Source organism: Bos indicus x Bos taurus, unplaced genomic scaffold (genome assembly GCF_003369695.1).
Source record: "Bos indicus x Bos taurus breed Angus x Brahman F1 hybrid unplaced genomic scaffold, Bos_hybrid_MaternalHap_v2.0 tig00003323_arrow_arrow_obj, whole genome shotgun sequence".
NCBI lineage: Eukaryota > Metazoa > Chordata > Mammalia > Artiodactyla > Bovidae > Bos > Bos indicus x Bos taurus.
This window is the reverse complement of record NW_020867644.1, coordinates 21,742-46,849: the sequence shown is the minus strand read 5'-3', so window position 1 is coordinate 46,849 and position 25,108 is coordinate 21,742. Positions and strand designations below refer to the sequence as shown.

At 37.9% G+C, this 25,108-nt stretch overlaps 1 protein-coding gene across 3 annotated transcripts; it reads right to left on the bottom strand.

Annotated features, from left to right (window-relative positions):
- Window positions 1-726: 726 nt before the first annotated feature.
- Window positions 727-23,752, bottom strand: LOC113888953 (5'-nucleotidase domain-containing protein 1-like). Of its 3 annotated transcripts, XM_027535891.1 has the most exons (7): window positions 23,733-23,752; window positions 18,279-18,453; window positions 16,319-16,416; window positions 14,687-14,805; window positions 13,485-13,636; window positions 10,602-10,770; window positions 727-1,892 (listed from the first exon to the last, which is right to left on the bottom strand). In XM_027535891.1, exons 2-6 carry the CDS (start codon window positions 18,335-18,337, stop codon window positions 10,749-10,751), a joined length of 450 nt encoding a protein of 149 aa, XP_027391692.1. In that variant the 5' UTR covers window positions 18,338-18,453; window positions 23,733-23,752; the 3' UTR covers window positions 727-1,892; window positions 10,602-10,748. The 3 variants fall into 3 exon arrangements, with proteins under 3 accessions (XP_027391692.1, XP_027391691.1, XP_027391693.1); XM_027535890.1 differs by lacking the exon at window positions 23,733-23,752 and having other exon boundaries at window positions 18,279-18,488; XM_027535892.1 differs by lacking the exons at window positions 727-1,892; window positions 23,733-23,752 and adding an exon at window positions 2,136-3,168 and having other exon boundaries at window positions 18,279-18,488.
- Window positions 23,753-25,108: the final 1,356 nt, after the last annotated feature.

The window sequence follows — 25,108 nt, the reverse complement described above, 5'->3', positions numbered from 1 at the left end:
AGTGACTAAAAGAATGAAATTAACTTACTCGGAGGTTCTCATTTTCATATTAATAATAGCAGTTTAGAAGTATTTAAAGATATATTATTCTTGCCATTGACAAAATAAACATGCATAAGGAAAATAGCTTTATTTTTAAAAGAAATCAAAGGTATCCATGAAAGTATACATGAAAACAGCATCTTTCCTTGAGCCCTAAGCTTGATTGTGCATGCTCTTTATTATATTCCATGAGATTTTGGAAATAAATTTCAAAGACATTAACATTTATTAACAGATACTGAAGAAAGCTACTGACTTTGAGAGAAAAAATTCAGTAACTGTTTTACCTACCCTGAGATACTCAATCCCACAATATATTGGGGATTATTTGAGCATTTAAAAATTTAACAAAATATTTATCTTTTCATTGCATCTATCAACATGTTAAACTCTTGGCTACAAACCAAGTAAAATGATGGTGACCAGTGTTTTCTGATTCTGTCCATGATGGACAGAGTGAAATTACAGCATAAAGAGTAGCCAGGAATTTATACTGTAACATTATCTGGGTCCAAACATCTTGCAACAAACCGCTATTAATATGACTACACAAAGCACATAGAACACAATAATCCTGGACTGCAATACATCTATAAAACCTTTTAAAAATAACTTTTTTCAACCTCTTTTTTCATTACCACTGCCCCTTGCCCTAGAAGAAAAAATATAATTAATAAATTTAGCTTTAAATTACATTTCTCCCTAATGAGAGAAATACTAAGGAATAAGATTTTATTGTGTAGAATAAAGATATGGAGAACCATAATCCACTGCATAAGATTTTTTTTACACCAAGAACCAATTTTTGCCCCACTGAGAATACACGACTTAAAGTGAATGAAAAGTGAAGTAGACATTAGGGAGGAAAAATGAAGAAAACATTAGGGAGGGAAAAAAAAAACTAAACCCTAATGATTAACACTGGAGGCTCAAACAGTTGGCTTCTTCTATCATCCAGGTCCCATTATGGCTGCGAGGTCTCAGAAGACATCATGTCTATCTCCTTGTTTGGGAAATTAGGAAAATAGCATAAAATCTGATAGTTTGGAATAATAATTTAATCTTACTAGACTTGGTGTTTTTGACTGTAAATTCAAACAACAGGTATAGATCAGTTATTCTCAATTTTGGCTGCATTTTCCTGGGACATATTAAAGATGTCAATGTTCATCTGTATCCCCAGATCAATTAAACCAATGTCTGGAGGTTATAGTCTAGCCAGTGGTTCTTAAACTTTGGTGTGAGTCATACTATAATTAAACACAGATTGCTGGGTCACAGTCCCAGATTTTCTGATTCTGTAGGTCCGGGATGGGGTGTGCAAATTTACATTTCTATCAAGTTTGCATCTGCTGCTATGCTAGTGGTTTGGGGACCACACTTTGAGGGCCACTGGTCTAGGTAAATGTGTAAATATGTATGTGTATATGTATGTATGTATGTATATACGTATATATAGCCCCAGGTAATTCTAATTTCAGAACTACTAGTATAGAAAATATTAATAAGATTCTTTTCAACTCTAAGATACTGAGATTTTAACATAATGAGTGTCGTTGGGTATCAAGACAATCTCTATAGAAAGGAGACCTATGGAAAACATACCAATTTCTTGGTCATGTTTCATTAATAATTTTGTTTCTATAAAACATTTTACAGTAGTTTTTGAAAATTAACATGTTTACAGTACATTTGCTGCATATATGGTTTTCACTCATTTTTTGGTAAAGATAGTTTATTTGGCTGTCAGTTTTCCAGCATTTGATAAGACCAATGGAGGGTTTGGATAATAGCCTGCTGTTTTGAATTATTTGAAGAGAACCTTGTAAATTTGTAGTCCAGGGGTAATTCTGAAAAAAAAAAAAAATTATTCTGCAGATCTCAGAAGGCCTTTTATAAATATAAACAAATCAATATTTGATAGTTATTTATAGTAAAAGTTTTTAGAGTTTCATAATTTTAATATTTCTTTTGTCACCAGGATAGGTTGCACCTGGAATGAACAGTGTAGATGTCTTTTCCTATATAATGTACAGTAATATTTAAGTCAAATTACATTTAGAGATATTGCAAATTATATTCAGAGGTCTAACTAGTGAATAAACTCCTTTATTGACTCTCTACACAAAAGTAAATACACAAAATAGGAACACTCCTCTGATTTGTTTTTTAAATTTAAATATCTCTAAGCCTTTATCCAGAAACTTATGTAACTGGAAAATGAGAACTAATCATCTTCACGCATGTGTGTGTGCTAAGGTGCTTGAGTCATGTCTGACTCTTTGTGACGCTATGGACCCTGGAGGCTGCCAGACTCCTCAGTCCATAGGAGTCTCCAGGCAAGAATACTGGAGTGGGTTGCAAAGCTATCCTCCAGGGAATCTTCCCAACCCAGGGATCAAACCTGGGTCTCTTATGTCTCCTGCACTGGCAGGCAGGTTTTTTTTATCACTAGCTCCACTTGGGAAGGCAATAATCTTCATAGCCCTGAACAGTAAGAGAGTTATGAACAATAATCTTTGAATGCTTAGCTAACTAATTCCAATATGCACAATATGGCAACTTTTCCATACGATAAGCATCGCGCACACACACAGCCACAAGAGGAATGTGTGGAGAGAACATAAAATTCGTACTTTCTCGATTGTGGGACATTGTGACATTTTCATATAAATATCTCAAAAGCTAGCCTTCAGATATATTCTTCCTAAGTTTCTTCAAAGAACCATTACCATAAATATTACAAGTGAAACATTAAGACCTACGTCATGTAATGATTATTCATTCCACATGCAGATACTGGTTAGTAATCCTTATTTCACAAATTTTACAGGTAAAACATCATTTGGTAGTACTGAGTGTTCCGAAAATGATACTAAAATAAAAATTATATTTTAAATGCCAGTAAGAATCATTAAGACCCAAACAGTTAATCCTTACGAGGAAAAAACTAGTGCTGAAAATTGCGAAGAAGGAACACTGCCTTTCTGAGGTCAGAGAAAACTAAGATTACTTTGAATAGAAAAACATTCAATATTTTTCAGTATTAGTGAATTTCACTGGTCTTCACTGCTTCAAGTTAGCCGGAGCATATTTTCAGCCATTAAAAAGGCTCATTAAAAAGCACTGGAAATAAAATTGATAAAACTGAGTTTCAAAAATAGTGCACCTGAGGTTCTGGATTTCTTGTAAGCCACCAAAATGATACAGGCTAAGAGGTGACCCAACTACCTCTTTCTCTGTCTTTTCTATACATTTCCTAAAGTAAAGGTAGCTATTATTAAAAGGTTAAAATGATTACATTATCAAAACACTTATGAAACAAACATTGCAGTAATATATACTGCAAACTTTTATAATATCTATAAAAAATGCTTCTAAGAAATTCTGAAAGAGATGGGAATACCAAACCACCTGACCTGCCCCTTGAGAAACCTATATGCAGGTCAGGAAGCAACAGTTAGAACTGGACGTGGAACAGATTGTTTCCAAATAGGAAAAGGAGTACGTCAAGGCTGTATATTGTCACCCTGCTTATTTAAATTATATGCAGAGTATGTCATGAGAAACCCTGGGCTGGAGGAAGCACAAGCTGGAATCAAGACTGCCAGGAGAAATATCAATAACCTCAGATATGCAGATGACACCACCCTTATGGCAGAAAGTGAAGAAGAACTAAAGAGCCTCTTGATGAAAATGAAAGAGGAGAGTGAAAAAGTTGGCTTAAAGCTCAACATTCAGAAAACTAAGATCATGGCATCTGGTCCCATCACTTCATGGCAAATAGATGGGCAAACAGTGGAAACAGTGGCTGATTTTTATTTTCGGGGGCTCCAAAATCACTGCAGATGGCGATTGCAGCCATGAAATTAAAAGACGCTTACTCCTTGGAAGGAAAGTTATGACCAACCTAGACAGCATATTAAAAAGCAGAGACATTTCTTTGCCAACAAAGGTCCATCTAGTCAAGGCTATGGTTTTTTCCAGTGGTCATATATGAATGTTAGAGTTGGATTATAAAGAAAGCTGAGCACCGAAGAATTGATGCTTTTGAATTGTGGTGTTGGAGAAGACTCTTGAGAGTCCCTTGGACTGCAAGGAGATCCAACCAGTCCATCCTAAAGGAAATCAGTCCTGGGTGTTCACTAGAAGGACTGATGTTTAAGCTGAAACTCCAATACTTTGGCTGCCACCTGATGCGAAGAGCTGACTCATTTGGAAAGACCCTGATGCTGGGAAAGATTGAGGGTGGGCGGAGAAGGGGACGACAGAGGATGAGATGGGATGGCATCACCGACTCGATGGACATGGGTTTGGGTGGACTCTGGGAGTTGGTGATGGACAGGGAGGCCTGGCGTGCTGTGGTTCATGGGGTCACAAAAAGTCAGACACAAATGAGTGACTGAACTGACTGACGCATTTAAATGTCAATGAGAGAATCACATCTAACAGAATACAGACGAATAAAGAAACTTTCCCTGGTGACTCAGATAGTAAAGAATTCACCTGCAATACAAGAAACCTTGGTTCGATCCCTGGGTCAGGAAGATCCCCCGGAGAAGGGAATGGCTACCCACTCCAGTATTTTTGCCTGGAAAATTCCATGGACGGAGAAGCCTGGTGGGCTACAATCATGGGGTTGCAAAGAGTCGGACATGACTAAGCATGCAAAGAAACATTACATGAATTCAGGAAGGTTTCAAGCGATGATGGGGAGTATCAGGTTTTTCATTCCCTATTTCCTTTAAAACAGAATGTTATTCTGTCTTCCAGGTAGCACAGGAAGCAGAAAGTCTACTAAGGTTAAGAAACTGGGTATGGAATAGCCAAACTGAGGTCAGATGACTATTCCGTTCAAAAAAAGGATGTCCAGATTGGGGTTCACCAAGAGGGAGATATTTGCATCTGTCTTAGGAAAATCACTGTTGGGTGCTGTTTGGAAGAAAAGAGAATGATAGACAAAGAACCAAATTCTTGTTTACCACAGTAATTTTCTATTAAACTGTGTACTGAATATACTATAATATCAACCACATTATCTAATAATTATATGAACTGAACCAAAATGAATATTCATAAACAGTAAGTTCAGTGTAAAATAATGAAACACAGAAATACAACAACTCTTGTGACTTTTTTTTAAAGATATTGCCAGGATAACATTTATATAAAGATTTTAAAAGCCATGACCATCATACTGTTTTTCTTTCAGCCATTTTTTTTTTTTTTTTTTTTTGTACTTGCAGGTAGATTACACAGTCCTATCCAAATTTACTGAATATGTTACTGAAATAATTTCAAGTTCTGTGCAAGAGGATTTCCTTATGAGAATGTGACCATAAGCAATGAGTGCTAAGTTAAAGAGAAACTAATACTTTGCCTTTTGAGGAAATGTCTTAGGCATCAAAATCAATACTGAATGTAATATACCAACTCTCATTCTTTCTCCACAAAAACAATCTACTTGTTTGGCTTTGTTTGACTACTGGTGAGTCCAACTGAGTATTTTCTCCTAAAAAAAGTCAGAAGACAAAGGCTCTGCCAAGTTCTCTTTCAGGGTGCTGAGGAAGGAAAGTTTGGGAAAACGAAAATGGGAGACACTGATGTTATTATTGCTTCTTTAAGGAGAAGTGATCACCCTAGAAGACAGGGATTATTTTCCCTTTTTTTTTGAGAAATATTTAAATCCTAGAATAATGGAGAGTCACTTTTCTTTAAGTCTCTTACTCTTTCAGAACCATATCCCATTGAACAGTTTTTAGAGTAATTCAAGTACTTTAGAATAATTCATTGACTTCCATTATCATAAAATCCTACTCTCACTATAAATTTGAGTCACTGTGAAGGAAAGAAAGTGAAATATAAAAACTGAAAATGACAGTGTAATTCTGGGCCAGTCCCTCCCTTCATGTTACAAGGTCCATTTCTTCAATAAGAAAATTGTATGTAAAAGAAAGAAACATATTCTTTAATTTTATGTGTGTAAGCATGGAGCAAAATGAAAAAAAAAATGCTTTTGAAACTAGTGAAAAATGAGTATTTCAGCAAGTAAGATGTATTGACATATTGGATTTGGATACTGATGTAGAAGATGGACTTTTTGGAAGGCCACACGTCTTAGTCATCACTATCATCCCACTACTAAACATCAGAAAAATATCTTGCTTTACTTTCACATCTGTCCTGTGAGGGTGGTATACACCCAGTTTAAGGAAGAAGAATCTGAGATTCAAGGAAAACCACATCTGAACTGGAGCTGATACCAACTAGAAGAGCTAGATAAAATAAAAAAGTCAGAGTGAAGTCATTGGAGAATTGAAGAGACTACTAAGACCCAAGGACACACAATTCCTGGAAAGGAGAAAGCAGCAGTGAAGTGAGTGAACATTCTGCCACAGCTTTTCCCTTCAGGCACCTGAATTCTGGGTGGAGGCATGGCAGGGGCAGTTACCAGCAGCAGGAAAACCAGAAGAGATTTTGGCAGTCTTGAGGGGCTACAGAGACAAAAAATTGGGCTGTAGCCTAAAATAGAGGAAGGTGTGGAGAACTGAACTGTGGGCTCAAGCTGCTTGCCAAACTCTGCAAGGAAACGCAGAAATATACCCCTCTGTAAAGCAGAGTGGATTTTTCAGCAGTTTCTTGGTACTGAGAAAACAGGGAGGGATTAAGTTCTGACCTGAGAGAAGAGAGGGTGAATTTACTATTATGAAGAGAGGATGAAATTATTATGAAGTGATGCTCTTTCATGTTAATAATGGATTTTTTTTATCCCCTTCACATTAACAGAGCTAACTCTTAATTTTCTTTTGGTTACCATTAACACGGTACTGGAGAAGTGGGTGGCAGAGGAAGAGATGGTTAGATAGCAACACCCACTCAGTGGACATGAATCTGAGCAAACTCCAGGAAACAGTGCGAGAGAGGGAAGTCTGGCATGTTGCAGTCCATGGGGTTGCAAAGAGTCAGACACATCTTACTGATTGAACGACAATAAACATGGTATTGTCTCTTTCCATCTTTTGATATTCAAACTTTCTGCATCTTTTTCTCCCCATTTTAATTTTTTTTTTGGAGTTTTAAAATTATTTTACATAATTAGATCAGTATGTATAATTCTTTTCATAGTTAATATCTTATTAGAGACTATGATATGCATTTTTGGTTTAATAGCTCTCATCCTTTGCCATATATGTTAGAACACTCTACTATGAGATTTATATGCCCTTGGTGTCAGGTCTTAAAATTCTTTCCTTATTCAAATCTCATAGGATTAAAAAAAATCGTTTCTAACTGTAAATACTCACATATTTACAGTTCCAGTTTATTCACATGTCCTTGTGTTGCTGTACATTCATTTATTCTTGGGTTTCTAGTCTTCCAATAGGGATCGTTTTTACTTTTGCATGGGCAACAATACCTTTTAGTGTCTTCGACAGTGCACGTCTTCTGGAGATACATTTTCTCCATTTCTGTCTGAAAGTGAAGTTGCTCAGTCGTGTCCGACTCTTTGTGACCCCATGGACTGTAGCCTACCAAGGCTCCTCAGTCCATGGAATTTTCCGGGCAAGAGTACTGGAGTGGATTGCCATTTCCTTCGCCATGGGATCTTCCCGACCCAGGGATCGAACCCGGGTCTCCCGCATTGCGGGCAGACACTTTACCGTTAAGCCCCCAGGGAAGCTCCATTTCTGTCTATAAATACTTTTTTTTAATCATTTAATGATATTATTACTGGGTACAGAATTCTATCAAGGTGACAATCATTTTCTTCCAGCAATTTAAAGATATCACTCTACGGTCTTTTGGCTTTTGTTTCTCACTCTTTTGTTGAAGTACTCCTTTGAAATCAAACTGTCTTTATTCTCTGACTGCTTTTAGTATTTCTTAATTATGTGGTCTTTAGCAGTTAACTTCGGGATTTCCTTTTATGTATTGTGTTTCAGTTCTTTGGGCTTCTTAAACCTTTGGCTTATTTTTTTTTCATCATTTTTGGAAAGTCTATAGCTACTGCTTTGGCTTATTCTCTCATCGCCTAAGATTCTAATGACAGGAATCTTACTCATTCTATCTCCTGTGTCTCATAGTCCCTCTGCTTGTATCTCCCATGCTTTTTTCTCTTCAGGATTTATTGTGGCTATTTTTTTTTTTTTTTTTTGGCTGATTTTCCAGGATACCAGTGCACTTTTCCTGTGGCTACTCTTCTGTTAAACCCATCCATTCAGTTCTTAATTTTGACTTTTTAATAAGAATTTCCATTTTCCCAAGTTTTTATATATCTACCAAATTTCTCATTCCTTTCTTTTCTATCCTTGGTTACTTCTGTTAGTGTAATCTCATATCCTTGCATACCTGGCTATTTTTTCATTACATGCTGAACACTATATGAATTGTTTTTTTTTGAAATAATTTGAGTCCTAAAAGATGTTATCTGCCTCAAAAGAAGAATGATTTAAAGTTGAGCTTCAAAGAGTATATGAAAATGTAATGAAATGAAAGAATACCTCAGTCACCAAAATCTCTATTAGAGAAAGCATTGTATTGGGTCCTGGAGTAAGTGTCTGAAATAACCATTATTAGTCAAAGGTAAGAATAACCCACAGGGTGTAGATGCATGTCAAGAAACAGGAATCACCTGCTAAGTTGTCCTGTATGACCGGGAAGTGAAGGATTTAAAGTTCTCTTTGAAAAGAGAAGGAGAAAGATCAGAGAAGGAAAATCCCACAAATGGCAAGAAAGAAGAACTGAGAAAAGATATACTGGATGGTTAAACCATAACCAAAAAAGGTTTAAATAAAATATTATATATATAAAAAAAGCTGAGCTTCAATTCCTGTGAATGCCTACTTCTAATTCATCCTTCAGGGTCTCAAGACAGATTGAGAGAGTCTACCAGGTCTATCCCTCCTTTGGCAGGTCTTACCCCCCACACATTTTCTACCCCTTTACATTCATGAAACTACAAAAAAAAGCCACTCATTTCTTTGGGTACCTTTTCTCTTGAGTTAGCAAAGAGGAGGAAGAGCAGGCCCCAAAGTCAGCGTCGCCCAACTGGGCCTCCTTAACATCCTGTCCTTGTAACTTTCCCCTAGCTTTATCCCGTGACTCCAGGCTGATTAAAAAAAAAAAAGTGCAGCATTTGCAGTTGGTTCCAGCAGACAGGCAAGTCCTAATTACCTCAACTGCCATATCTATATGTTATCCAAGAGAAACCTACAAATGTCATGGGAAAATTTTCTTCTTTTAAAGAAAAAAATTTCACTATTTGCAGATGACATGATACTGTACATAGAAAACCCTAAAGATAGTATCAGAAAATTACTAGAGCTAATCAGTGAATTTAGCAAAGTTGCAGAACACAAAATCAATATACAGAAATCAGTTGCCTTTCTATATACTAACAATGAAAAAAATCAAAGAGAAATTAAGGAATCAATCCCATTCACCACTGCAACAAAAAGAATCAAATATCTAGGAATAAACTTACCTAAGGAGACAAAAGAATTATACACAGAAAATTATAAGACACTAATGAAAGATATCAAAGATGACATAAACAGATGGAGAAATATTCCATGTTCCTGGGGAGGAAGAATCAATATTGTGAAAATGACTATACTACCAAATGCAATCTACAGATTCAATGTGATCCCTATCAAATTACCAATGACATTTTTTCACAGAACTAGAACAAAAAATTTCACAATTCATATGGAAACACAAAAGACTCCGAATAGCCAAAGTCGTCTTGAGAAAGAAGAATGGAGCTGGAGGAATCAACCTTCCTAATTTCAGATTATACTACAAAGCTAGTCATCAAGACAGTATGGTACTGGCACAAAAACAGAAATATAGACCAATGGAACAAGATACAAAGTCCAGAAATAAATCCATGCACCTATGGGTACCTTATTTTTGACAAAGGAGGCAAGAATATAAAAGGGGGCAAAGACAGCCTCTTCAATAAATGGTGCTGGGAAAACTGGACAGCTACATGTAAAAGAATGAAATTAGAACACTTCTAACACCATACACAAAGATAAACTCAAAATGGATTAAAGACATAAATATAAGACCAGAAACTATAAAACTCTTAGAGGAAAACATAGACCACTCAATGACATAAACCAAGCAAGATCCTCTATGACCAACCTCCTAGAGTAATGGAAATAAAAACAATAGTAAACAAGTAGTACCCAATTAAACTTAAAAGCTTTTGCACAGCAAAGGAAACTGTAAGCAAGGGGAAAAGACAACCCCTGGAATGGGAGAACATACTAGCAAATGAAACAACTTCACTCTGTGTAATAGGTTCTAGGTTCATCTACGTCATTAGAACTGATTCAAATGTGTTTCTTTATGGCTGAATAATATTCCATTGTGTATATGTACCACAACTTCTTTATCCATTCATCTGTTGATGGACATCTAGGTTGCTTCCATGTTCTAGCTATTGTAAACAGTGCTGCAGTGGACACTGGGATACATGTGTCTTTTTCAATTTTAAAACTCTTCCTCAGTCCACAGTAACAGGCAAAGCTCTTAAGTATTTTCCCTCTTACCTGCTATTGCTTCAATACTTGGAATTGCAATAGTGCTGTAAGCACTTATTCGCTTACAGGACCATGTATAAACCAAGGAATCTTCTCTATTTTCCAGCCCGGAAACTGAATCAATAAAAAAAGAGCCCCATTTTTTAGATGATGTATTCAGAGGCTTTGCCTTTGATCCCTGAAACAAGAAACAGAATAATGAAACTGATTAATTAGTGTTCAACCTCATTTTTCCCACCACTAAGTAAATCAAAATAGAAAAACTCTGCAGAAATTTCAGTTGTTTAGCCAGACTATATAAAAAGTAAAACAAAGCTCAGTAGTCCTTTAAGGGCTTCCCCAGTGGCTCAGCAGTAAAGAGTCCAGCTGCCAATGTAGGAGACACAGGTTCGATTCCTGGGTCAGGAAGATCCCCTAAAGAAGGAAATGGCAACCCACTCCAGTACCCTCACCTGGGAAATCCCATGGACAGAAGCCTGGCGGACTACAGTCCATGGGGTTGCAGAAGAGTCAGACACGACTAAACAACAAAGCAGTGCTTTGAAGTACTCTCTCCCGGCTTTGCCTGGGAACGCCTTTCTCAGCCTTTGGGATCTGGTTTGGATACCACCTAGGACGTTTTCCTTGACTTTCCACACTTAGGTGAGATTAGGTCTCCTCCTCCATTTTCTCACACTCTTGAGTTTATTCCTAATACAGTACTTTTCAAACCATCTTGTAATTATCATACTATTTACTTTTTGCCCTGGACAGATTATGAACTATATAAGGTGAAGAACTATCTCATGTATTAGTTTATCGCTAGGGCCTAGTGCCTAGGACATAGCAGGCACAGAAAAATGTAGACTAAATAAAAGACTTATTCAAGAAATACTTCTCAGTGTTTTATAGATGCTGTATAAAATTAAGAATGAAAAAAAAAATCCCATCACACCCATATAATTTGAATTATAAAATCTGTCATCCTTTCTGGATGAAAACTTTGTTTTAGAGCATCAGAGAGTCCCCAGTATGCCTTTAGATTCATGATTCTTTGTGCTGGAACTCAATTTGTGAAGTAAGATGAAAATACATGTTTTTCAGATGATGCTGTTGTTTAGAAATTCCTTAGCAAGAATCTATTTGGATTTCACCAAACATACTAAGCAGTATGGAATACAAATATCTGTGCTTCTATATATACATTTAAGGTGTATTTAAATATAATTTCTCAAGGTGTAAAGAGAAGCTTATAGTGTAACTTTTATTTGGCTCATTGTCTTTGTCTAATGAGACTAAGAAGAGATGACTCTCATTGCACAGACTATATGTGGATAATGGTTCTACCAACACTGAGTTTTGGTAATCTGGGCTGCATGTTATTCCTCTGAAAAGAGGAAAGCAGACTTGTTTACCCTTTCTGGTTCAACGTATTATGGATGCTGTTACTGTCTAAATGTTCATGTCCTTCCAAAATTTGTACGTCGAAATTCTAATCCTTAAGATGATGTAATTATGAGGTGAGGCCTTGAAGAGGCACTTAGGTCATGAAGGTGAAGCCCTCATGAATGAGGTTAGTGTTCTTATAAACAAGATCCAAGAAAGCCCATTATGTAATGTTGTGTTTGTAATGAATTAGCAAGGAAAGGGGTCTATGGCAGAAGATGGAGCTACTGTTTACATAATGCTGAAGGAAACATTCCCACCATGTCTTCACTTTCTTTTCATTGTCTGTGCATTCTCAAATCATTGTAAAGAAACCAAATTTCCTTTACATTGTAGAGAAACCAAATTTCTCTTTAAGGGAAACTTCCTCCACAATCCCTCAAGTTAGAGGGTCCACCTTCTGGAAGGTTATTTTAAAACTCTTCTTAACTCAGTCCACAGAGCTATATAGTTCACAGAGTTTCCAGTGTCACGCTGAACACTAAATGTTACTCAGTGGAAACCTCATAGAAACCTGACTCCTTTCTTCTAACATAGTAGTCTTTATTTCTTAGAACACTTTTAGGTTTACAGATAAACAGGGCAGATAGTATGGAGACTTCTTAAATATGTTGCCTCTGGTCCACCCCTAACACGATCTCTCCTGTTATTAACAATTTGTATTAATTAGTGTGTTATGTTTGTTACAACTGTGCTCCATTTATTCATCCCCTTCCCCTCTGAGCCCTGGGGCATTCCCTGGTCTCTTCCCTGTCCCTATACTTCTGTCTTTTCCAGAATGTCACACAGCGGCATACAGTATGCAGCCTTTTCAGACTAGCTTCTTTCACTTCTTTCACCTTAACATGCACTTTAGGTTCCTCCACGTTTTTCCATGGCTTGATAGTTTCTATTGGTATTTTTTGATTTGATCTTTGGTTTTTGACTTTTTAGATTCTTCCACTGGAATGAATTTAGAAGAATGCATAGTGCATTTTATTTTCTGATCTTTTTTTTCTGCTTATTTTTGCTTTTATATACAACTTTCCCTTTCTAGATTGATGACATACTTTATTTTCGTTCCCTCAAAGTTCATTGGGGGTGGCTCAGGAGTAAGTTTATGGGAGCTACCAATTTCCGAAATTAGACCCATGGAAAGAGAGCACAAGGGCTTTCATGGCTAAGCCAAAGAGACAGAGTGTAACTACAGCGGGTCAGGATCTGGCTGCCTTGTCATCAGCCAAAGCACAGCCATGGTGCCACAGCTCTGGACGAAAGCAGGGAGCCCAGAAGACAGACAGATGGTCAATGGCATTATCTCGGCATCATTGAAAAACTACCCACAAGATCAACTGCAGAGTTGAGAGGGCATGAAGATTACAGTTAAGTGCCAACAGACTTCATTGCTCATGGCAGAAACAAGCACTTTCTAAGATATGACAAACATAAAGGTCTTCTTTCAAGGAAAAAACTAAAGGAGACTCTTACCTCATATTTTCCTTTTTCTCTTCAGGTTCTGATTCCTCAGGCTTCCCATCTTTGTCCCCTCGGAGCTCTTCGAGGATAAGGACTGTCTCCCAATTACTATAATGACAGGCTGGGAAAATATCTGAATGCATGCTGTCACCAAAGTAAACAACCTGTAAGTCAGACAGCAAATTTTGTCTGAGACATGAGGACTGTGAAGGGGCGTGGTGGTCATTTTACAAAAGGCACAAGAAAATTCCTTAACAGCTATCAGAGTAAGTCATGTAAAAGCTGCATGAACATCTTAAATTTCCTTGGATAACTTCACAAGTGACCACTGACTTGTTCCATTTGATTCACAGGGTGTCAGGTTTAAGAAATTACACAATTCATTTGCATGCAGAAGAAGAGCAGAAGATAAGTGAACTTAATTCAAATTTCTGAAATGAAAATGAAAGAGCCCCAATGTTTACAGTTAAACCTGCCCCTGGAATTGAAGAGCTGGTGGCATACTGGAGACAGCCTGTTACAGAGGATTAGATTAGCAAGAACACTCACAACAGAGCCAATTTACCAAAGTTTATAGGCCCCACTCACACCTGCTGAAACAGCGTCTCTGAGAGTGGGTGGGCGAGGCAGGTGGACTCCAGGAAGCTTCCCAGGTACTCTGAGGTATTCTGAGGCAAAGCTTACAGATGAGGAAACCAGGTTAAGAGCATATGAGGTAGAACCTCCAAGTCAGGAGGCCCCGGGGGCTTTGCCAGTGTGGGAGCCAGTGGATCAGGGCTCAGTGATGGACTGACCCATCCTCTCATGGGGCTTGTGGCAAACATTTTTTAGAAGGAAGTGTCCTGCTATTAAAAATATACCAATGTCCAACATCAACAATATGACAGGATGTTAAAAGCTAATGTGTCTTTAGTCTGTAGTATAATCAGTTATTGCTGGTTTCACATATAAAAAGGTCCTTGATGGGCAGTTAGCAGGGTAACATTCCTCAGGTAACCCACACACTATTCTAGGTCTGTGTTCCTGCTTGGAATATTTGCTTTTCTTTGTCAGAGATAAAAATGTACATCAAAGGAAAGACTTATTTAAGCAGAAGAGATAGGCAAGGAGGTTGGCAGATAGTTATGCGGAATGCATTTAGAGTTACGGTTTTAGTTGACAAAGGTTTCTCTCTCCAAGTGGGCCACAAAGACTCCACCCCAATGATAAAATACCTTGGGTTCAGGCTTGCCAGTCATTTTCTTCAGAAGTTCATAAAGGTGGACAGCGTTCCCTTGGGAGTACCAGCCAGGTTTATCCAGAAATGGCAGTGCCTCGCGCTCCTCGTCATTCTCTGAGAACACAGGTCAACAATCATACGTTTTCATCGAGTGGCAGCACTCATCTGGACAGACCACGCTTTGCATGGCTGAAGGACATGTGTAAGAAGGAACCACGTGGGGATGGCAGCCAGCATTCAGCAATCACCTATACGTCATGAGCATTTAGTTGACATAGAGACATATTTTTTAAAAGAATTTTTTAAGAGCAGTTTTAAGTTCACACAAAACTGAGAGAAAGGTACAGAGATATCCCATATACCCTCTGCCCTCACAAAGGCACAGCCTCCCCCATTACTGGTGATAATAGAACAGTCCAACATATAATAATGGAAGATGAATTTCTACACAACCTCAGTTATTCTGAACAAGAAATTCTAAAATCACAATTACAGATAATTAAAGCCACATCACAGCTAAAGGTCAAAAGATATTCAGGCCTATTTGGCTGACATTTCAGCAGCCATTTTTTAATTCTTTTATACAATCAAATTAAAACCCTATTATTCTCTAAAGAATAGGTCAAAAATAAGCCATGTTTAGCCTAACATTAAGAGTCTAAGAATCATCATCATATTCCTGGAGAAACATGGTGGAAACCAATTATTTCTCATGTCTGTCTGTCTTTACTTAGTACAGAATGTCTTGCCATGTAAATAATCTGGGTTTATGGCAACTGGAAAATGATTAACTTACACAATTATTTTTGAAAGCAAACCTACATCTGATATGTAGAGGCTCCCTGCGTAGGAAACGTTGGAAAGGGAAGCTTTCTATTGCTTAATAAAAAAATACAAATCTATAGAATCATGATTTCTCAGATACTGGGACTCAATTATTAACAAAAAAGAAAATTTCTTCTTTATACAAAAACTAAAACAAAAAACTCACTTTACACAAATATATCCCTTCCCTTCCCTGTTTTCAGCCCCCAGACTGGAAGCTGCTCTGTAGGGTCCTATCCACGCAGGGCAACGTGGAGGGCTTAGAATGTTCGTAACTGGGAAGCTGTGGGACTGAGAAAACCATTAACTCCAGCAGCAGACAGCCAAGGTGGCTTATGAAAGCATCAGAGCTGAAGCAGAAGCATACAGTCCAAGGGAGCACACTCAAGGAAGTTTCAAGCAACATCTTCATAAACCCAAATACAATACTTAAACATTTCTTCTCATGCTCTATGGGAAGCACCACCCTCCCTTTCTGTGTCTCCATGACAATGGCTGACATCAGTCCCCTGCAACTGCCTCCCTGTGGGCACTCTAAGGTGGCCTCCCAGTTTACTCGGTGTCACCAGGCAGTCACTGCCACCTTGACAGGGAACATGGCCTGTAATCTCGTCCCATGCATTCACCGACTTATGTGTTTGTGTTTGTAACCTCATGAGGGGAAAGGACACTTATCATCTCTTTAATTCCCTTCATTGCATCTAACATGAAATTTTGCACATGGCTGTCAGCCAACAGGGTATTTATCAAGTGAATGAATAAATCTTAAGCAGGAGAGGAAAGACACAAACTGTGAACTCACCAAGCGTCCGGAAAGGCCTCTGACTTGGTAAATGAGAGAAGAAGCCAGGCTTCAATGCATTTGTAATCACAATGTCAAAAAGATCTTCAAAATCATTCCTACAAAGCAGTGATATTTTTCATAAGTTTATTTTAAGGAATTAGAAAAGGTCCATAAAAAACAGAACTTAATCTTTGTCTATCTGACCACAGCATCATTTCTTATTTTTTGATTAAGAAAAAAATAAGAAAGGAAATATAAGGTGGTCGAGCACTAATTATCCAGACACCACCCTGAAGTATACACATAAGGGGAAAAAAAGCACATTAACTCATTAACTCTAGGTGCTAAGCTGACTTTCTCACTATGGCAACAGTTATAAATTCGACAGTTCTAACATCTAAGTATTCACATACTATGTTTTCAAATTTAGGGCCTGAAATTTGTTTGAATTTATTAGCATCAAGAGTTATTAATAATTTTGTGTATCTCATGGGTCTTACCAAAAGCCAGCATTGTATTGAGTCAGGAGACATCTTTCAGAGAGTGTTAAAAAATCAGGGTAGTCTTATAATATGGTTATTTTTGTATAATAATAAAAATGGTTTTTTTAGTCTGTATTTAATACTATACTACGGATTATTTGGGACAGCAAAGGGAAGATAATTTTTGTTCCTGACAGACTCACTATTACATTGGGGAGACAATATTTACTCAACACTTCAGAATACTTTTATAACAGCAGAACTGTACTACAGAGGAATTCAGATATACAGAAAAATTCTGGTAACCTACAATGAATGTAGGTCACCAATGCAAAAAAATCCTCCCGAGTGTTTCCTCTGAAGCATGGTCCTGGTACCAGGACACACATGTTCTACAGAAGGCATTTACTTCCCAAGGCCCCTGGGACTGCAGCCTTAACTCACTTCAAGGATCCCATCCCTTAATATTAATAAGAAAGCAGAAAACCACCAACAGACTGTAACTGTACCACAGGTCAGTCTGAACCTACATGTGCTGAAAAACATGGGAATTAGGAAACTAAACCAGTCAGCAAGGGGTCAGTCTGGAGGCTAAATTTTGCTTCATACTCACAGCAATTCAGTACAGTGTCTGATAAAATTTGAGGAAACATTAGGGCAAATCTAACAGCCGATTTCAGAATCTAGATCTGACCATGGATATTCCCAATATGGATGCCATAAATGAGTATTAATGCTTACTAAAATTTATCAACTACTCTGCCTAATACTTTAACCTGTATTATGCTATTTAAATTTCCCCTAACACCTATGAGGTATTGCTGTTGTTCAGTAGCTAAGTCATGTCCAACTTTCTGCAACCCCATGGACTACAGCATGCCAGGCTTCCTTGTTCTCCACTATCTCCTGGAGTTTGCTCACTGTCCCATTTTTAAGAAGATGAAATGAAGGTTCAGAGAGGTTACAGAACCTACCCTGGGTTACAAAGTAAGTTGCAAGGCAGGGCTTGTGCCCACATCTGCCTTGAGTCTACACATTTATACTGTCTCGATGTTCATGGATGTCAACCCCACACCTGGATGGGTAAATGGTGAAGTCCCTGGCTCCACAGGGAAATTGCTGCAGGGGGGCTGTATTCCAGGTGAGTGTCAGGGAGCATAATCTGTAACTCAGTGTCCCTCAAGAATCACCCAAAGCTGAGAAACCAGAGACATGGAGGATGCCTGAAGGACTTGTGGTGTGTCCACAATATTTTCCAGAAAATCTAAAGTCCATCAGCTGTGAGCATACTGGGCCTGGCAAGACTGCTTTGCTTAAATGTACGTGGGGTATCTTGCTGTCAGCAGATGTTGAGGGCTGTACGAGAAACAACGATGTGTCACTCAGTATTGTTTAATATAATGACATGGTCATGGCTGAACACTTAAAAAGGGCACTGGTCTAATCTGTTATCAGGATTTTATAAGACCATGAAAACAAAATGACTGACCACTTACCCAAGGATATACTGGCAGAGGAGTCTACAGTAATCACTGTGAGAACTGGTAATTAACATAAGGATTTTGCCAGCATTCTTTAGCTGTCGAAGCCACTTTTTTACTGATTCCGGACAAGTGTGTAAATATTTGCCTGGATCTCTTTTTATTTCTGGAAAATATATTCCACAGTTTTCTGAAAAATAAAAATATCACAGAGATTAAAATTTTTTTTTGATTCAGTGTATTCTCAAATAAGTTCGTCTCTCTCAAATTATAAAATTAAAAGGATAAAAACTATGTTCAAACAATCTAGCAACAATGCCATTACTAACTTCTTGAATACTTACTGTTCTTTAGTTAAAAACATGATGACTGAAAATGTCAGTTGAAAACATTTTCTGGTTGTTTGACAAGTATTAAAACAGATAACATAATAAACAAAATATCAGCACTTTCAAATCAGAGAAAAACTTACTATATTTGAAATGTCAATAAATATTCTTTCAATCATTCAACAAAGACTTGGTGAATTCAGAAAACAAACAAATACATTTTCAGATAATGCAGCAGGAACACACCTTGGCATGAAGCAGTGGAGAAAGGAGCTGTTTCAGGTTCTGTTTCAGACGGAACTGAGACTAGATGTCCTGGGTCTGTTACAGCCCTTGGAAGGCTGTGATATTAAATGGAAAAACAAGCCAGAAAAGGCAGGAAGGCAGTGTGACTGACAGAAGCTGAAGAACCTGAGTCACTGAGCTAGCCCAGCTCTGTTCCTCTGGGTCTATAAAGAGTCCAGGGGGTCAGCCTGAGCTCTGAGGCAGCTGGTGCCAACATTTCCAGAAGTCCTGGTCAGACGCACCCAGTGTTTGATACGGAGCCTTCAGAGTTATGCGTGCTTAGGCAGACAATGCAGGTTTGGTTGAAATGCGATTAGATTCATACAGCACTTTAGAGATACAGGTTTTGGGGGCGTGATAGCACTGGTAAGCACAGAAAGAGAACCTGAGTTCTTACTTTCCTTAACTGCTAGAGAAAAGACACGTGCATAGACAAGAAGTGAAAGAGCTTGTGCTGAATGATAAAATTCTGCAACAGTCTATACATCTGTAATTCTGTTCACTGTCATGCACTTAAAATAAGGGAAATGAAGTTTTACTTCAAGAACGTCAGGACAAGAAAGAAGAGTCTCTAGCGGGGAAAAAAAAAGAAACAAACAACAAAACCAGAAATGGCACCAAATACTGTTATCTGACTGCCCAAATCCACTCTCCCTCTTCTTTGCTGGAGAGCACTCTAATTGTGTTGGAGGTTTCTGAGGGGCTGGGTGCTTAGAGAGGGTGGGTCTCTCTACCAGTCCAACCTAACAGGGTAATTCCTTCCCATGTCCTGGTCATGTGAAACAACCCAATTTAGCAATAGCTTAACCATTAAGGATATCTACTATTTGCAGCCTACAACATCTTTCTTCAGAAAATAATACAATGTAAGAATTATTCATAATCAGACCAAAATATTACTTAAGAATGAATGTTGTAAAATGAGAAAAACAGCTCTCAGAGTGCCAAGAACAACAAAAACAAACTTCGTGCCCTCATATTCTGCCCTACAAAGAACATGTGTTCTTGGATCTCTTAATATCCCAGAAGCTATGTAATAGGCCTTGAAAAAATTAAAATATATCTTCTGTTTTTCAGGGATGAGAAGGTACTAGTAAGAAAGGACTAACTTAAGAAAGAAAAAATAATCTATTTCAATAGCTAAAAACAGAATAGTTTGATGAGTAATGATCAGAGCAATGGCAGAAGCTGTGTCTCCCAGAATTTACCTGAGGCAGTCATATGTAAGATTATTTCACCCAGAAAAACAAAGGCTTTTGTAGTGATATTATGGGCTGGATAACAAAAGATTTGTAGTATGTAATGCTGAAGATACTTAAGCATCTGTATTCAGAAACAATCGCTGAGAAAAGGCTATTTTTTCCTTAGCTTATATGTGCTTACCACACATAAGTGTGGTCAAAGTGCCACCTAGTGGTCAAAATGTAAATTACTGTTAAAAAGCTTTTCCATTTCCAAATGAATTAAAAAAATAAAACATGCATTTAAACAGAGCATTTTGAAATTCCTGCCTAGATTAATATTAGTTTCCCTTAGTAAGCCTAATCTAAAAGAGTGCAAACATAACAGTTTAGTTGGAGAAAACTGCTCCCTGAGGAAATAATGGAGATGTTCTCGCTTTGTCCACAAGCCAGAGAGAAATGAACAAATTAAAAAAGACAAATCCTGTACAAATGGATATGTTATGGTAGATTATGGGTTGCTCTTTGTATAAAAGGTCACTAACCGTGGTTGGGGAAAATATTTTTCATCCCTTGTAACCTCAAATCATTAAGGGAATAGGAGGTATGTTCATGTAAATACACACTCATCTTTTAAAGTTTATTTTTACTGATATAACTAACACATAACACTGTGCAAGTTTAAGGTGTAAAATGTGTTGACTGACATTTATACACTGCAGGGGATTATTACTGTATTTAGCCAACACCTCTATCATGTTGCACAATCATTTTTCTTTTTTTGTGGTGGGAACAATTAATATCTAATCTCTGAGCAATTCTGAAGCTTATAATTTAGTACTGTTGTCCATAACATATACCCATCATTTTTACTGAAATGGTCAAGCTATTAAACCAGAGGAATTTATGTTAAACATATTATGCTGGAATAATAACTGCTTATTAAATTATTTCCCTAAAGGCAGGGAGTCTGATTTTCTGTTTGACATTGAGCAATCATTCAATGAATGAATACTTAAATAAGTGGAGAGGCAGACACAGGAACATTTATGTTTATTTAAAGTCAAAGTAATGATTTGTAACATATAACCTATGACAAAAATTCTATTATTCATGTCCTATTAATGTCATCCTATCTAAAGTACCTTCCTTTCTATACCCCTATTGATAAAAATAATCATGTTTATTCTATTTTTATACTGAGAGATTGACACTGACTAGACAAGACAGGGAACTGAGACTGAGACCTAAGGTGGAAAGAAAGGAATGGTCCTGTTTGTTCTCCACTCACAAAGCAGCCTGTGTTTTCACTTAACCTCAAAAGAATTCGATTTCATTGCCATTTTATGTAACTCATTTTCCTGGCCTTTACACTCCTCTTCTATCCTTAGATGCTGATATTTTCTGTATCCAGAGGGGATTAAAAGTAAAAAATTTAAAAAGCTAGTTCTAAAGAATAAAGGTTTCACTCTCCTATATTAAAAATTCGGTATTTTTACGGGATGAACAGCGAAGTGCTGCGACAGTCCTTCGGGCAGAGAAAATGGCCTGCACGCAACCACTGTAATTCAGGATTGAGGGACCTCTCGTGGTAAAAAAAAATAAGTACAACTTGAATATTAAAAATGCTTTTTTAGCTTAATAGACAATTGTGCCACATCACGATTTCTATCATCATGGAATAAGTAAGCATTTTCCTTGTTAACTATATCGCCAGTGTTGGTGTGACGTGTGGGTCGTGTTCTCTAAGCTGCCGTGCGGGAGGATCAGAGATTCTGGAATGGTATCAGCTCCACCATCAGCCTCCAATTAAGGTCTGTTATCATTTCCACTGCAGAACATAATTTAGGAGAGACTGAAATATTTACAACCTTTGTAGGTTATAGAAGAGCAGGCCAGTGAACAGCTAAAATGTTCAGCCATGAACTGTTTAAATGTATTTGCAGTAAGGGATGATACAATTTTCTGAAATACACATATACTATATAAATTTCTTTTGGCCAAGAGATACTGAAATAGTTTTTGAAGGATGAATGAGATAAACAATAGATTAAAAAATGTTCTAATTTTTTTGTTTGTTTATAGAAGGTAAAAGATGAGACTGAAATTTAACGTTAAAACAGATTTTCTGTTTATGGACCCTATATGGGCCCTAAATGGTTTGCTTTTAATATTTGTAAATAAATCTAGAATATCTAGATTGAGTATCTATGTACTAAACATAATGCTTGGAAAAGGACAACGAGAATTGAGAAATGAAGGGTAAAGGTATTGAAAACCATAATCTATAAAATTTACATGAACAGTGTTTGACTTCTATCTCTGTATCTGTGTCTTACCCCAAAGATTCTGATTTAATTGGTCCAGGCTGGAGCCGTGACACTGATATATTTTTTTAAAGCTCCCCAAGTAATTTCAATGTACAATTAGGATTAAGAATTATGGCTCTAAGCATAAGAACTAGAACTTTTGCTATTATTATCTGTATATCCTGCCTGCCTCATTGGGATCACTGGCTCTCAGAGAGCAGGGACTTCTTAATTTTATAGTATCTTGTTACCTAACATGAGCTACGTAACCTCACTGCTTACGTGTCTAAAACCTTGTTTTAAATTTAACTTATCAGGTGATCAGTGTCTGTTAAAGAAAAATAACATGTGCAGAAGCAGCAGAAGTCAAATGCTTCAAATCCATATTCAGTGCTGTAATTGTTGAATAATATGCTTTTCCTCACAATACCTACCGAAGTTTTTTTGTAGTGACTGAGCTGATGTTGGGCTTCCCTGATAGCTCGGTTGGTAAAGAATCTGCCTGCAATAAAGGAGACCCTGGTTCGATTCCTGAGTCGGGATGATCCCCTAGAGAAGGGATAGACTACCCACTCCAGTATTCTTGAGCTGATGTTATCTATGCTATTATCTGGGAACTGAGATTTTATATTGAGATAAGCCAAAAAACAAAAAACAAACCCAAAATAAACGTCTTCCACATTGAGGTGTAAGCATTACCTTCCTTTGTGGAATGTACTCTCCTCTCTCTGCTGCTTTAGAAATGCTTGCCACTTGTCTGTGGAGCATTTCCCAACACCCTCACCCAGTCACACCACCTCTGGACATCATTCATCACACTGCACGATAATTAACACTTGTAATAAGTGTGTTTATGTATTTTTCTTTCTCCTGAGACTGAGATCTTTTAGGAAAAGAACTGTCTTTACCTTGGTATTTACATTCTCAACGTCAGGGAAACAGCAGAGGATGAATAATTGTAGAAGTCAGTCTGTGTGCGGGGAGAGCTATCAAGTGAGATTTATCAGGTGATCAGAAAAACCCGAGGCCGCAAACCACAGCCCGCAAGCTAAGAAAGGTATTTACTTAACACGGTTATAGAAGTATCTACATAAAGCCTATAATATTTACATGATCTGGTCCTTTGAAAAAGTTAGTTGATTCCTGAGACAGTATTTCATAATTTTAAGACAGTAACAATAAACAATAGTTATAACTCAGTTTTAGAAAATGCCAGCAAGACTAATGAAGTTGTTCATTTGAGAGATCCTGTTGAAAGGTTTCATAGTATCTCAGCAGAGTGACTATTAGAAGATCATGTGTGATAAAACTGCTTTCTGAAAGACAATATAAATACTTTTACGTATGTTTTTCACCATGACATACCTGCTAAGTGCTGAGTTGCTCAATCATGTCCGACTCTTTGCGACACTATAGACTGTAGCCCATCAGGCTCCTCCGTCCGTGGGATTTCCTGGCAAGGATACTGGAATGGGTTGCCATTTCCTGCTCCAGGGGATCTTCCTGACCCAGGAATCAGACCTGTGTCTTCTATGTCTCCTGCATCGGCAGGCAGATTCTTTACTGCTGAGCCGCTGGGGAATCCCTACTTGTAGCCCCGCAGTTATTTTCTGGCCTGGGTCTTCTAACAGTCTCTTCTACTGAAGCAGAGAAGGTTCTCGTCACTTTTCCATCTCGTTAAAACAAACCTAAATCTGCCTTTGCCGTTGCCTGTATGATTCTGATACACCTTATTTTTTAGTCTCTGAATAAAATATTTCCAGGTTCATTTGCTCTGCTTACTAATGGAGCAATTATAGCAAGGGCCACAGCAAGACACTTCTAGTCCAGGCCAAAAGCTTACAGCTGGTAATATTTTCCCTTGTTAAGGTCAGAGGAAGTAGAAAGATCCAAGAAAGGCACATGAAAACAAGATGACATCATCAGAAGGACCTAAAGAGTGTGCCACTGGGGATGAATAAAGGCACTACTGCCTAAACGCACGCAAGTTAGCTTCACAAGACCCAGGGACATTTTCCTTGGCAAACCAACGATGCCCCAGGTAAAACCTGGGACAAGTTTTAGGAGCCAGCTTCAAGGAGCTGCACTGTAAATTTTGTCTCAAAATAGGTTTTTAAATGTATTTACCAGGCATGAAACCACCTTGCATGGTTTTTGTCTTCACCAGAGGACACAGACCCACATATTATTCTGACTTGAAACCTCCTATCTCCTCCAGAAGAAAGAAGATGGAAAAAATCAGAACTAAAACAGGATAGCTTGGGGCAAAGCAGGCTCAGAGAGGTGCCAATGCTTAATCCTTTAAAAGAAAGTTATAGCTGGCTTCTCTAGCTCTGAGGCATACAGAGATCAGAAACAGTAACAGGAATAAAGCAGGCATATGTCAGACATTGGAGAAGGTGATGGCACCCCACTCCAGCACTCTTGCCTGGAAAATCCCATGGATGGAGGAGCCTGGTGGGCTGTAGTCCATGGGGTCGCGAAAAGTCGGACACGACTGAGCAACTTCCCTTTCACTTTTCACTTTCCTGCATTGGAGAAAGAAATGGCAACCCACTGCAGTGTTCTTGCCTGGAGAATCCCAGGGACAGGGGAACCTGGTGGGCTGACGTCTAGGGGGTCGCACAGAGTCGGACACGACTGAAGTGACTTAGCAGCAGCAGCAGCTGCATGCCAGACATTAGGGTTCATTTACAATAAACATTTTGAGGGAACCTTCCCCCTACTGAGGAAGCCAGTGC